A 15,234-nucleotide genomic window follows, 5' to 3' on the forward strand; every position below is an offset into this window, starting at 1 on the left:
TAAAAACCATCTCAGCAAAGGGGAAGGGGCACACCTGAGTTTGCTCTTGACCCCATACTAAACTCTGAACCACCCTGAGAAGGCAGAAGCCTGCAGACAGCTGGGGTCACGCAGATATCATTGCTGCCTTTGCACAAACAGCTGGACCCCTGGGGGCTGACCCGGCCGCTCCCTTGGCCCTCCAGGCCCTGAGTGTCACTCCTTGTCTTGCATCCCTGGGACCACATGTCTTGATGGCTGGAAGCACCAGGGAGCTGCAGGTAGAGGGAAGGAGCCAGTGTCTGCCCAGCGCAGCTCACTGGCAAGTACTTTCACTTCTGTTTTCCCCTCCATGGGCGGAGCCGCCAGCCCTGGATGAGACCCAGAGCTGACTTCCTGCTCGGCGCTCAGGGCTCCGGCAGCCTCTCCGGACCCAGGCTGGGGAGGCTGGAAGAATCAGAGGCCAAGCCCAGGCCCAGGCCCAGGCCAGGCTGGGCGGGAAAATGGCTGGAGAGGGCAGAGAGCTCAGCACCAGGTCAGTCTTTCTCCCTCTTCCTTCCGCCTTTCCCTGTGGCCACACTGCTGTTCAGTGCTGTCTTTGGACTCTGCACCGAACCTTTGCTTTCCACCTGGTGCAGGGGAACCTTTGCCTGCCATATAAGGCTGGCCAGGAGTGTGTGCCGAGGAGATGGGATTTCGAGCTGCAGCAGGGCGCCTGCCGGTTGAGTCCTGCGGCCACACACACATGACTGCTTGTTTTGCAGCTACGGCTCCGCTGGCCGGTCTGCCTGAAGGCGCCTTGTCCTTTATGACGCTTTATTTCCTCGTGACCCCAGATTACTCTCATTTCCCTCTTGTCAGTTCTACCTTTGCATAGATCATTTCAAAGAAGGTAGTTTAGAAAACACGAAATTCAGGGTAAACCCCTGACTTATTTTGAAACCCTGGGTGGTGTGGGCTCACGTCTGTCCTATGGGTGACACCTCTGTCAGCTCTGGATATAATCTCATTTCTGACTGGGGGTCCTGGGCTCCTCCTCCAGCCATCCTGAGCAAAGAAACAAAAGGAAGAGAAATGCCTCAAACTGCCCAGGGCTAGCACAGGCTGAGTAATTTTACGTTTGGTTTCATTTTCTATTCTGGAACAGGTTACATCTCTACAAGGAAAAAAGTCGTGTGTCTATCTTTCTCTAGTAATGGATCAGAAATAACATTACTTAATATTTTAAAATTTTAATTTTTTTAATACAGAAGAAATACATATGCAGTCTGGCTCATAAAATTTCAAACAATACGGAAGTAGAGAGAGGGGAAAAGTCCTGTTCACCACTCACCCCCTCGCAGCTTCCAATCCCGGTCCTGTTAGAGTTGTAGGCATAACCCTCCAGATTTGCATTTATGTATATAACTCATTTTCCTAAATACATAATGTGAGCCCTGTTTTTTAAAACATGGAATTATATTGTAAATGCCATTTTGCATTTTCACTTAGTTTAGTAGTGAAAATCATAGAGATCTTCTTAATAATCATGGGCTTGCCTTATTCCTTTTAACAGCCACATATAATACTATTCTATGGAATGGACACACCATAGTTTTATGTTGTTGTTGTTTGTTTATTTCTTTAATTGAAGTATAATAGTTTTACAATATTGTGTTAGTTTCAAGCGTACAGCAAAATAATTCAGTTGTACATATATGCGTATATATGTATATACACATATTCTTTTTCATTCTTTTTCATTAATTATAACATTAATTATATGTTATTATAATGTAATAATTTCATTAATTATATGTTATTACAAAATACTGAGTAAAGTTCCCTCTGCTACGAGCAGGTCTTTGTTGTTTGTCTGTTTTATATAGTAGTGTGTATATGTTACTCCAAAATTCCTAATTTAACCCCCCTCCATATGTTCCCTTTGGAAACTGTAAGTTTGTTTCCTATGTCTGTGAATCAGTTTCTGTTTTGTAAATAAGTTTATTTGGATCAGTTTTTTACATCCCACATATAAATGATAGATGATATTTGTCTTTCTCTGACTTACTTCACTTAATATAATAATCTCTGGGTCCATCCATGTTGCTGCAAATGGCGTTGCATTTTTTTCTGACTGAGTAATATTCTGTTGAATGTATATATCACCTCTGCTTTACCCATTCCTCTATTGATAGATATTTAGGTTGTCTCCATGTTCTGGCTACTGTAAATAATTCTGCAATGAATACTGGGTTGCATGTATGTTTGTGAAGTATGGTTTTCTCTGTACACATGCTCAAGAGTGGGATTGCTGGATCATATGATAGTTCTGTTTTTAGTTTCTTAAGGAACTTCCATACTGTTCTTCATAGTGGCTGCACCAATTTACATTCCCATCAATAGTGTAGGATTCCCTTTTCTCCACACCCTCTTCAGCATTTATTTGTAGACTTTTTGATGATGGCCATTCTGACTTACACCATAGTTTTTAAACCACTCCACCGTTCTACTGACAGACCTTCAGGTAATTTTCAATTGCTCACTTTTGCCAACAAGCTATGATAACAAAGATAATTTATTTCTTTATATTTTTTGCACATATACAAGTGTCTGTGTTGTGTCAATAACCAAAGAAGTTATAGTGCTGAGGCAAAGGGCACTCATATTTAATTGTTTATAGATTCTTCCAAATGCATAAGTAGCGGAACCAATATATCTTCCTACCAAAAGTTAGGCTTCCCTGGTGGCTCAGTGGTAAAGAATCCATCTGCTAATGCAGGATACGCAGGTTCAATCCTTGGGTCAGGAAGATCCCCTGGAGGAAGGCACGGCAACCCATTCCAGTATTTTTTGCCTGGAAAATCCCATGAACAGAGGAGCCTTCAGGGCTACAGTCCATGGGGTAGAAAAAGAGTCAGACACGACTTAGCGACTAAAAAACAACCCAAAATTAGACAAACCATCTCCCCACACCCAAACTTTGCAGATGTGGTGGATAAAGAGTGGCATTTTGTTAACTTCATTTCGGTTCAGTCACTCAGTCCTGTCACACCAGGCTTCCCTGTCCATCACCAGCTCCTGGAGCTTACTCAAACTCATGTCCATTGAGTCAGTGATGCCATCCAACCATCTCATCCTCTGTCGTCCCCTTCTCCTTCTGTCTTCAATCTTTCCCAGAGTCAGGGTCTTTTCAAAGGAGTCAGTTGTTCACATCAGGTGGCCAAAGTATTGGAGTTTCAACCTCAGCATCAAGTTCTTCCAATGAGTATTCAGGACTGATTTCCTTTAGGATTGACTGGTTGGATCTCCTTGCAGTCCAAGCTACTCTTAAGGGTATTCTCCAACACCACAGTTCAAAAGAATCAATTCTTTGGCACTCATCTTTCTTTATAATCTAACTCTCAGATCCATACATGACTACTGTAAAAACCATAGCTTTGACTAGACGGACCTTTGTTGGCAAAGTAGTATCTCTGCTTTTTAATATGCTGTCTAGGCTGGTCATAGCTTTTCTTCCAAGAAGCAAGCATCTTCTAATTTCATGTCAGCAGTCACCACCTGCAGTGATTTTGGAGCCCCCAAAAATAAAGTCTCTCACTGCTTCCATTGTTTCCTAGTCTATTTGCCATGAAGTCACGGGGCTGGATGCCAGGATCTTAGTTTTCTGAATGTTGAGTTTTAAACCAACTTTTTCACTTTGCTCTTTCACTTTCATCAAGAGGCTCTTTAGTTCCTCTTCACCTTCTGCCATAAGGGTGGTGCCATCTGCGTATATGTCGTTACTGACATTGCTCCTGGCAATCTTGATTCCGGCTTGTGCTTCATCCAGCCTGGCGTTTGGCAGGATGATGTACTCTGCATATAAGTTAAATAGGCAGGGTGACAATATACAGCCTTGACAGACTCGTTTCCTGATTTGGAACCAGTCTGTTGTTCCATGTCCAGTTCTAACTGTTGTTTCTTGACCTGCATACAGATTTCTCAGGAGGCAGGTAAGGTGGTCTGGTATTCCCATCTCTTTAAGAATTTTCCATAGTTTGTTGTGATCCACACAGTCAAAGGCTTTGACATAGTCAATAAAGCAGAAGTAGATATTTTTCTGAAACTCCCTTGTTTTTTTGATGATCCAACAGATGTTGGCAGTTTGATCTTTGGTTCCTCTGCCTATTCTAAACCCAGCTTGAACATCTGGAAGTTCACAATTCACTTACTGTGGAAGCCTGTCTTGGAGAAATTTAAGCTTTATTTTACTAGCACGTGAGATGAGTGCAATTGTGCTTTGAAGTGAAGTGAAGTGAAGTCGCTCAGTCGTGTCCGACTCTTCGCGACCCCACGGACTGTAGCCTACCAGACTCCTCTGTCCATGGGATTTTCCAGGCAATAGTACTGGAGTGGATTTTCATTTCCTTCTCCAGGGGATATTCCCAACCCAGGGATCGAACCTGTGTCTCCCGCATTGTAGACAGACGCTTAGTTTCAACATTTTTTGGCATTGCCTTTCTTTGAAACTGGAAAGAAAACTGAACTTTTCCAGTCCTGTGGCCACTGCTGAGTTTTCCAAATTTGCTGGCATATTGAGTGCAGCACTCTCATAGCATCATCTTTTAGGATTTGAAACAGCTCAACTGGAATTCCATCAGCTCCACTAGCTTTGTTTATATTGATGCTTCCTAAGGCCCATTTGACTTTGCATTCTAAGATATCTGGCTCTAGGTGAGTGATCACACCATCGTGATTATCTGGGTCATGAAGATTTTTTTTGTACAGTTGTTCTGTGTATTCTTGACACCTCTTCTTAATAACTTCTGCTTCCATTAGGTCCATACCATCTCTGTCCTTTATTGTGCCCGTTTTTGCATGAAATGTTCTCTGATTTTCTTGAAGAGAATTATTGTCTTTCCCGTTCTATTGTTTTCCTCTATTTCTTTGCATTGATTGCCGAGGAAGGCTTTCTTGTCTCTCCTTGCTGTTCTTTGGAACTGTGCATTCAAATGGGTATATCTCCTTTTCTCCTTTGCCTTTAGCTTCTCTTCTTTTCATAGCTATTTGTGAGGCTTCCTGAGACAATCATTTTGCCTTTCCTTTTCTTGGGAATAGTCTTGATCACTGCCTCCTGTACAATGTCATGAACCTCCCTCCATAGTTCTTCAGGCACTCTGTCTATCAGATCTAATCCCTTGAATCTGTTTGTCACTTCCACTGTATAATCATAAGGGATTTGATTTAGGTCATACCTGAATGGTCTAGTGGTTTTCCCTACTTTCTTCAATTTAAGTCTGAATTTGGCAATAAGGAGTTCATGATCTGAGCCACAGTCAGCTCCCGGTCTTGTTTTTGCTGACTGTATGGAGCTTCTCCATCTTTGGCTGCAAAGAATATAATCAATCTGATTTTGGTATTAACCATCTGGTGATGTCCTTATGTAGAGTCATACCTTGTGTTGTTGGAAGAGAGTGTTTGCTATGACCAGTGCATTCTCTTGGCAAACTCTGTTAGTCTTTGCCCTGCTTCATTTTGTACTCCAAGGCCAAATTTGCCTGTTCCAGGTATCTCTATCTCTTATTAATTTGATTCTCTTAATTACATGAAAGATTGAAAAATTTTTGTGTTTTCTATGATTACTGGTTAATTTATTGCCAATGTGAGTTCAGATGATTGTTCTTTCTTTAACAATAAGAATTTGCTAAATATTCTGAAAGTTATGAATATACTTTTCTTGCCTTTTAACTTTGCTCATGGGGACTTTTTCTTTTTTAATATAAATTTATTTATTTTAATTGGAGGCTAATTACTTTACAATATTGTATTGGTTTTGCCATACATCAACCTGAATCTGCCACGGGTGTACACTTGTTCCCCATCCTGAACCCTCCTCCCACCTCCCTCCCCATACCATCCCTCTGGGTCATCCCACTGCACCAGCCCCGAGCATCCTGTATCATGCATCCAGACTGGACTGGTGATTCATTTCATATTTGATATTATACATGTTTCAATGCCATTCTCCCAAATCATCCCACCCTCTCCCTCTCCCACAGAGTCCAAAAGACTGTTCTATACATCTGTGTCTCTTTTGCTGTCTCGCATACAGGGTTATCATTACCATCTTTCTAAATTCCATATATATGTATTAGTATACTATATTGGTGTTTTTCTTTCTGGCTTACTTCACTCTGTATAATAGGCTCCAGTTTCATCCACCTCATTAGAACTGATTCAAATGTATTCTTTTTAATGGGTGAGTAATACTCCATGTGTATATGTACCACAGCTTTCTTATCCATTCATCTGCTGATGGACATCTAGGTTGCTTTCATGTCCTGGCTATTATAAACAGTGCTGTGATGAACATTGGGGTACATGTGTCTCTTTCAATTCTGGTTTCCTTGGTGTGTATGCCCAGCAGTGGGATTGCTGGGTCATATGGCAGTTCTATTTGCAATATTTTAAGGAATCTCCACACTGTTCTCCATAGTGGCTGTACTAGTTTGCATTCCCACCAACAGTGTAAGAGGGTTCCCTTTTCTCCACACCCTGTCCAGCATTTATTGCTTGTAGACTTTTGGATCGCAACCATTCTGACTGGCATGAAATGGTACCTCATTGTGGTTTTGATTTGCATTTCTCTGATAATGAGTGATGTTGAGCATCTTTTCACGTGTTAGCCATCTGTATGTCTTCTTTGGAGAAATGCCTGTTTAGGTCCTTGGTCCATTTTTTGATTGGGTCATTTATTTTTCTGGAATTGAGCTGCAGGAGTTGTTTGTATATTTTTGAGATTAGTTGTTTGTCAGTTGTTTCGTTTGCTATTATTTTCTCCCATCCAGAAGGCTGCCTTTTCACCTTGCTTATAGTTTCCTTTGTTGTGCAGAAGCTTTTAATTTTAATTAGGTCCCATTTGTTTATTTTTGCTTTTATTTCCAATATTCTGGGAGGTAGGTCACAGAGGATCCTACTGTGATTTATGTCAGAGAGTGTTTTGCCTATGTTCTCCTCTAGGAGTTTTATAGTTTCTGGTCTTATGTTTAGATCTTTAATCCATTTTGAGTTTATTTTTGTGTATGGTGTTAGAAAGTGTTCTAATTTCATTCTTTTACAAGTAGTTGTAAAAGACCACTTTTCCCAGCACCACTTGTTAAAGAGATTGTCTTTACTCCATTGTATATTCTTGCCTCCTTTGTCAAAGATAAGGTGTCCAAAGGTGCGTGGATTTATCGCTGGGCTTTCTATTTTGTTCCACTGATCTATATTTCTGTCATTGTGCCAGTACCATATTGTCTTGATGACTGTGGCTTTGTAGTAGAGCCTGAAGTCAGGCAGGTTAATTCCTCCAGTTCCGTTCTTCTTTCTCAAGATTGCTTTGGCTATTCGAGGTCTTTTGTATTTCCATACAAACTGTGAAATTATTTGTTCAAGCTCTTTGAAAAATACCTTTGGTAGCTTGATAGGAATTGCATTGAATCTATAGACTTTTTTCTTATTAAAGCTTAAACTTCAGGCATAGACTTCTTATTCTATTGATTTTTTAAAACAGATTCACCCTTGTTATTTGGAATAAATAAAGCCATTCAGAAAGTTACTGATGAATTCCATGTGCGCTGTCTTTAACCATAGCCCTTGTGCTCTTAAGGTGATAGATTCAATTCTACCTTTACGGTAAGGTTCTCTTCTAGTATATCCAAAATTATTTTCTTTTTCAATTTTTGGATAAAATTATTCTTTCATTGTAGCAGTTTTAGCCTTCATAGCATTTATCTGTCTTTCAACTTTTATATCTTTAGCATTTTGCTTTCTGCTCATACTGGTTGTCTCAAACTTTTCTTCATGAGAATTATTTAATATTTAGTAATTTCTGGTTTCTTGTTTTTTTTTTTTTTTTCCAAGTTGACTGTGTTTATTTGGGGGATCTTAATTTGTTTCTACAGCTCTCCTAACTTGAAACATTTTGTTGTTTTATCCCCTCACCTTAGTGCTCTTTATTGTTTAGGTCTTTGTGTGATGCTCAGTGCTTTGAGGATGTTTTCTTCATCCTCTGGGTTATCTTTCCAGAGTGATTCTGTTTGCAGTTTGGTTTCACGCGCTGTTTAACTTTCTCGTTCATGCGCCTGCCATGGATTTACAGCCCATTTCACTTCGACTTGACGTGCACAGCTCGCTGGTCACCCACAGTCTTAAGTTGAGTAAATGTTTTTGTTTTTTTACCCATATTTTCTTTAGGTATCTGAGACCAAATAACTTCCTGTCTGATAAAGCGTCTACTTTAATTCTTGTCAGTTTCAGTTTGAGAACCCTGTGATCCGTTAAACCATCCCTTTCCCCACTGATCTGCTGTGCTCCTCTTCTCATTAGTCAAGTGGCCATATCTGCAGGGTGCTGTTTAAGTGCTCTCTCTTCTCTGCCATTGACCTATGGCAGGCTTTCCTTACGTGTCTCCATACCATCATGGAAACAAAAGCTTCACATGAACTCCTGAAAATGGTAGAGTAAATCTTCCCATGTTCTTTTCTTTTTCCAAAGTGTTTTGGTTTTAGCATTTCCAAATCAGTTTGTCAAAATCTTGTTGAGTTTTTGTTTAGGATTGTGTTGAATATGTAGGTCAATATTGTCTTCTATGTCATTATATGGCATTTGTATGTTATTAATTTAAAATTTTTCTAATAAAATTTTCTGCCTAGAAGTCTCACACTTCTTCTGCTAGATTTATTCATAGATACTTGACATCTTTCTGCAATTATACCTATGTAATTTCAAAATCAACTTACTAACTGCTTGTTACTAAGATATAAAAATAAATGGAAACTTTGCCAAAAAATTCTAATAACTTGTATGGAGATATATACTTTTGTATGGACATAAATTTATGAAACATATACACAATGATGGCTTTGTTCCTTCTAATCTAATCCTTATTCTTCCTACTTCTCTTTCTAGCCTTTCTGTGTGGGCTAGGACTTTGGGTATGGTGAACACAAGTAGTAGCAGTAATCATCTCTGTTTTGATTCTAGTTCCAAAGGGAAGGCCTTTATCATTCATTGTACAATTATGAATGATGTTTGATGTAGGTTTTCTTTTTTAATAAAAAGGCTTACACAGGTTAAAGAAGTTTTATACTTGACATCTGACACTTTTCATAAATGAAGTGTTTGTGGCCCTGTTTTCTCTTGTTTCTGCCAGTTCTCACGCACAAATTTTATTTTTTAAGTAAACTTCTTTTTTGGAATAACTTTATATTTACAAAAAAGTTACAAAGGTAGTACAGAAGTTTCTAAACACTGCACACCCAGTTTCATATCCTGTGATGTTACCCTCTCATATTATTGCGGTACACCTACCAAAACTAAAAAACCCCATACTGTTAGGTTATTCAGTTCAGTTCAGTCGCTCAGTCGTGTCCGACTCCTTGCGACCCCATGAATCACAGCACGCCAGGCCTCCCTGTCAATCATCAACTCTTGGAGTTCACTCAAACTCATGTCCATCAAGTTGGTGATGCCATCCAGCCATCTCATCCTCTGTCGTCCCCTTCTCCTCCTGCCCCCAATCCCTCTCAGCAATAGGGTATTTTCAAATGAGTCAACTCTTCGCATGAGGGGGCCAAAGTATTGGAGTTTCAGCTTCAGCATTAGTCTTTCCAATGAACACCCAGGACTGATCTCCTTTAGGATGGACTGGTTGGATCTCCTTGCAGTCCAAGGGACTCTCAAGAGTCTTCTCCAACACCACTATTCAAAAGCATCAATTCTTCTGCACTCAGCTTTCTTCACAGTCCAACTCTCACATCCACACGTGAATACTGGAAAAACCATAGTCTTGACTAGACGGACCTCTGTTGGCAAAGTAGTATCTCTGCTTTTCAATATGCTACCTAGGTTAGTCCTAACTTTCCTTCCAAGGAGTAAGCATCTTTTAATTTCATGGCTGCAATCACGATCTGCAGTGATTTTGGAGTCTGACACTGTTTCCACTGTTTCTATTTCCTATGAAGTGATGGGACCGGATGCCATGATCTTCATTTTCTGAATATTGAGCGTTAAGCCAACTTTTTCACTCTCCTCTTTCACTTTCATCAAGAGGCTTTTTAGTTCCTCTTCACTTTCTGCCATAAGGGTGGTGCCATCTGCATATCTGAAGTTATTGATATTTCTCCCAGCAATCTTGATTCCAGATTAGGTTATTAGGTTACTATTAACTAAAGATGGTGGCTCAGACGAGAAAGAATCTATGTGCAATGCAGGGGACCCGGGTTTGATCACTGGGTCTGGAAGATCCCCTGGAGGAGAAAATAGCAACCCATTCCAGTATTCTTGCCTGGAGAATTCCACGGACAGAGGAGCCTGGAGAGCTACAGCCCATGGGGTCGCAAAGGGTCAGACATGACTGAGTGACTAACATCAACACTAAACATACCTGACTAGAGCCCAGACTTTTTTTGTTTCACCAGTTTTCCCACCAGTGTTCATATTCTGCTGCAGGACTGAATCCCGGGCACCGCAGTGCATTGAACTGTCCAATCCCCTATTCTCTTCTGGTCTGTGACCGTTTCTCAGTCTCTTCTCATCTTTCATAACCTTGACAGTTTGAAGAGCACCAAGCAGGCATGTGGTAGAATGTCTTTCAAGTTGGGTTGGTCTTGATGTCTTCCTCAGAAGTAGGCCGGGGTTACAGGTTTTATGAAAGAAAACCACAGAGATGAAATGTCCTTTTCATCACATCCCATCAGGGAACATGTCAACTGACTTATCACCAGGGGTGTTGACACTGATCATTCGAATTAGGTGGTGTTTGCCAGGCTTCTCCACCTATCAAGTTACTAGTTTTTTCCTTTTTATGCTCTATTCACAGGATTATTTTGCTTATATAGCTGGTTATCTTGGACTATATACTAGCACTGTATTTGGAAAATTATTTATAGGTAAAATTTGGGGCCGCAGTGAAGGTACGAAACTTTGGAAAGGATTTCTGTTTGTTACATCCGGGTGCTTCAAGGCACCCCCTCTGGAATCTCTTAGGTACAAGCTCAGAGACTGAGAGAACCTGGGGGAATCCAGGTGATTTCACCAGGAATGCAATTCAGTAATTCCAGAGCTGTTCCTTCTTCTCTTTATTCTCTCTATGAAGATATCAAAGTCAGGAACTGGACTCCCATTGGACTCTGCACCCTGTGTGGACTCTAGACTTTATTTCTGTCCATCTCACCCCTTAAGGCTCTCACACCTGAGGTTCTGATTTTCTGGGATCCGCAAATACCCTCAAATCAAAAGTGTCTCTATGCTTTGTCCCTCCCCCTTTGCTTTTGCTGGCAAATCCTTACTGCAGTTTCATCTCTTCAGTGATTGATAACATTTTAAAATGCTCTTTCCAACTCCTAAGTTTTTTCAACAGAACACTGTACTGCTTGTGGGAGCTGGTGGGAGACAGATGTTTTGAATCCTGCTCCACCATACCAGAAACTCGCTGTCATTGATTGAAGGATTGATTAATTGGTTAACTGCCAGTTTTCAAAGTCTATGGTTTGAGGTTTGATGGTGACTCATGAAGTTTCCTCTGACTGCTTCTGAGATTTTTCTCTTAGCATTTAAACAGTAGTGAGCCTAAATTTGTTTGCCTTTTGCTTTTGTTTTGCATTTATCCTATTGGCGTTTTCAGTTTCTTTAATTTGTGACTTGATGTCTGCTTTAATTTGTGACTGATCACTTTTGGAAAACCTTAGCCATTATCTCTTCAAATATTTCTTCTGCCCTCCCCCCAGCTTCTTCCTCTCTCTTTCCAGGACTGAAATGATTATACTAGAACTTCGGCAGTTTCTCACATATTTCATGTTTTTCTGCACTTTCCCACTTTTTAAATATCTGTACCTTGGTTGCATATCTTTTATTTAGCTGTCTGTCTTCTAGTTAGCCAGTTCACAAATTTTGCCTTTTTAATTCGATCTTCTGCTAAATCCTGCTATTGAGTTTTTAATTTTTTTAAATTGAAGTACAGTTGATTTACACTACAATATTAGTTTCAGGTGTACAACAGAGTGATTCAATATTTTTATAGATTATACTCCATTTAAAGTTATTATAAAGTAATGGTTATATTTCCCTGCGCTGTATAATATATCCCTGTTGCTTATTTATTTTACACAGGGTAGGTTTTGTCTCTTAATCTCATATCCCTATCTTGTCTCTCCCTACTTCCCTCTTCTCCCTGGTAACCATTAACTTGGTCTTTATATCAATGAGTCTGTTACTGTTTTGTTATATATATCCGTTTGTTTTATTTTTTAGATTCCAGGTACAATGGATAACACAGAGTTTATGTCTTTTTCTGACTTATTTCACTGAGCATAATACTCTCTAGGTCCATTCACAGTGTTGCAAATGGGAAAATTTTTAATGACTAATACTCTGATTGGTGTGTGTGTATATTTCATCCTATTTCATCTGCTAATGGGCACTTAGGTTGACTCCATGTCTTGGCGATTGTAAATAATGCTGCTATGAACCTTAAGGTGCATGTATCCATGTCCATATACTCATGTCTACCAAGGTTATCCTCCTTGTGTCTTTTTTCAAAGCACCTTTCATATACTGGGCTTCCCTGGTGGCTCAGACGGTAAAGAATCTCCTGCAATGCAGGAGACCCGGATCTGATCCCTGGGTCAGAAAGATCCCCTGGAGGAGGGAATGGCAACCCATTCCAGTATTCTTGCCTGGAGAATCCCCATGGACAGAGGGAGCCTGGCAGGCTACAGTCCATGGGGTCACAAAGAGTCGGACATAACTAAGCAACTAAAACTTACTTCATATACTCAGAATTCTAGCCACATACTCCTATATATTATACTAATGCTTGATTCATTCATCCACAAATATTTCCTGACACCCTATTCCCAGCACTTAATTAGGTGCTGGAATATAAGGGTGAGTAAAGCAGACCAAGTCTCTGACCTAATGGAGATGACATTCAAGACAAAGAATAAGCAGATGAACAAATAAATTTATAATTTAATGACAGAAGGTAGTAAGAAAAAAAAACCTATAGGGTACATGAATAGGGTGTAATGGAAATGTTTTCTAAGAGGCTAGTATTGATATTTAATGGAAGTCATGAATGAATGAGTGAAAAGCACCACATAAATTCCTGAAGAAATGGTCCAAGTAGAGGAACAGTCAATGAAAAGTCAGGTATAGAAACATGCCTGGAATGTAAGAAGAAAACTTGGCGATTACAGTGCCAAAAGGCAGTGATCCAAAAGAAGAGTAGAAAAGGAGACTGGAGAGGTACCAAGAGATAGATCATGTTGTTTCTCATAGGTCACGGTCAAGAATTTAGAATATAAATCGTGGGGGTCAGGGGAGGGTTTTTCAATAGAGTGAAATAATAGAATTTCAATTTCAAAAAGATCTCTATTGGTATTTAGAGTTTGGAGAACAGCTGCAATATGACATGAGTGTAAACAAGAAGACTAGTTGGTGGTCATTGCAGTAGCCTGGTATTATTGTGGTTGGGACCAGGTTAGAGCAGTGGATACAAAGAAAAGATGTGGGATACTGGATATGTTTCTATAGTAAAGTGAAGGACTGTTGAAGATGGATAAAACGTTAGGTATGGGAGGAATAGAAGTGTCATAGAAGACTGCAAAGGTTCTAGCCAAAGAAACTAAAGGATGGAGTTGTCATTTACCTAGAGGGCAATATTATGTAATGATTAAAAGGTCTAGACTCTGGTCCAAAGCCTCATTCTGTTCTTTTGTAGTTATGTGGCCTTGCAGATATCTCTTAACATCTCTGTACACCTGTTTCTTCATCTGTAAAATGGGATGATAAGAGCATATACCTCATGGGGGCTGTTTTATGTATTTATTAAATCCTATCGATGGAAAAGTTAGAAAAAAAGTATGTTTCAAGATGTGGCTCAGGTCTGCAATCAGTTCCTACATGGCTAAGTGTAAAAAGCCTGCTGGCATCATCATAGTGGAGATTATTGTTGTTGTCTTTTAATCACTGTTATGTCCAATTCTTTGCAACCCTATGGACTGCAGCATGCCAGGCTCCTCTCTCTATGGGATTTCACAGGCAGGAATGCTTGAGTGGGTTGCCATTTCCTGTTCCAGGGGATCTTCCTGACCTAGGGATTAAACCCACATCTCTTGTATCAGCAGGCAGATTCTTTACCACTGAGCCACCAGGAAAGCCCAAACATGCCTACTCCGTTACCAATGTTCCCCAACAGACTGGTACATTTTTTACAATTTTATGAACTTACATTGACACTTCACTGGTGCCTCAGCTGGTAAAGAATCCGCCTGCAATGTGAGAGACCTGGGTTTGACCCCTGGGTTGGGGACATCCCCTGGAGAAGGGAAAGGCTACCCACTCCAGTATTCTTGCCTAGAGAATTCCATGGACTGTATAGTCCATGGGGTCACAAAGAGTCGGACACAACTGAGCAACTTTCACTTTCAACCTACACAGACCCATCATCATCACTCAGAGTTCGTAGATTACAGGAGGATTCATCCTTGTACACTGCTGTTGCTGTTCAGGCACTAAGTCATGTCCAACTCTTTGTGACCGCATGGACTGCAGCATGTCAAGCCACTCTTTTACTATCTCCCAGAGTTTGCTCAAATTCAAGTCCACTGTGCACTGTGGGCTTAGACAAATATATAATGACATGTGACCACCATCACGGTATCATAGAGAGTCATTTCTCTGCACTAAAAATGCTCTGTACTCTGCCTACTTATCCCTTCCCCGAATCCCTGGCAAGAACTGATCTTCTTACTGTCTCCCTTATTTTGCCTTTTCCAGACTATCATATGGTTGGAATCATACAGTATGTAGCCTTTTCAGATTATCTTCTTTTACTAAATAATGTGTATTTTCTTTTGGCCTGAATAGTATTCTCTTCTCTAAATGTACCGCGATTTATTTATCCATTCACTCCCTGGGGGACATTTTGGTTGCTTCCAAATTTTGGCAATTATATATAGATTTTAAAAATTTATATATAATTGGCATATAACATTATATTAATATCAGGGGTATATCATAGCAATTTGATATTATGAAATGATCACCACAATAAGTCCACTTAACATTCAGTACCATACATAGTTACAAATATTTTTCTTGTGATGAAAACTTGAAAATATACTTTCTTAGTATTTTTAAGCATACAATACAGTATTATTATCAATAGTCCCCATGCTCTGTGCTGCAGTAGTTTCAGGTCTTACAGTTAAGTCTTTAATGCATTTTGACTTAATTTTTGTATATGGT

General features: G+C 40.0%; 1 protein-coding gene across 16 annotated transcripts in view; it reads left to right on the plus strand.

Moving 5' to 3' along the window:
- Positions 1 to 232: 232 nt before the first annotated feature.
- The window catches only part of LOC138434250 (nuclear body protein SP140-like protein), a 93,910-nt gene continuing 78,908 nt past the window's right edge, over positions 233 to 15,234 (plus strand). For all 16 annotated transcript variants that reach the window (XR_011254691.1, XM_069578589.1, XM_069578590.1 and 13 more), the window contains exon 1: positions 233 to 514. Coding sequence is in view for 15 of the 16 variants with exons in the window: in XM_069578589.1 (XP_069434690.1) it covers positions 483 to 514 (32 nt within the window). In the remaining variant the exon portion in view is untranslated. The remainder of the gene's footprint in view (positions 515 to 15,234) is intronic.

The sequence above is a fragment of the Ovis canadensis genome, chromosome 2, assembly GCF_042477335.2.
Source record: "Ovis canadensis isolate MfBH-ARS-UI-01 breed Bighorn chromosome 2, ARS-UI_OviCan_v2, whole genome shotgun sequence".
Taxonomy (NCBI): Eukaryota; Metazoa; Chordata; class Mammalia; order Artiodactyla; family Bovidae; genus Ovis; species Ovis canadensis.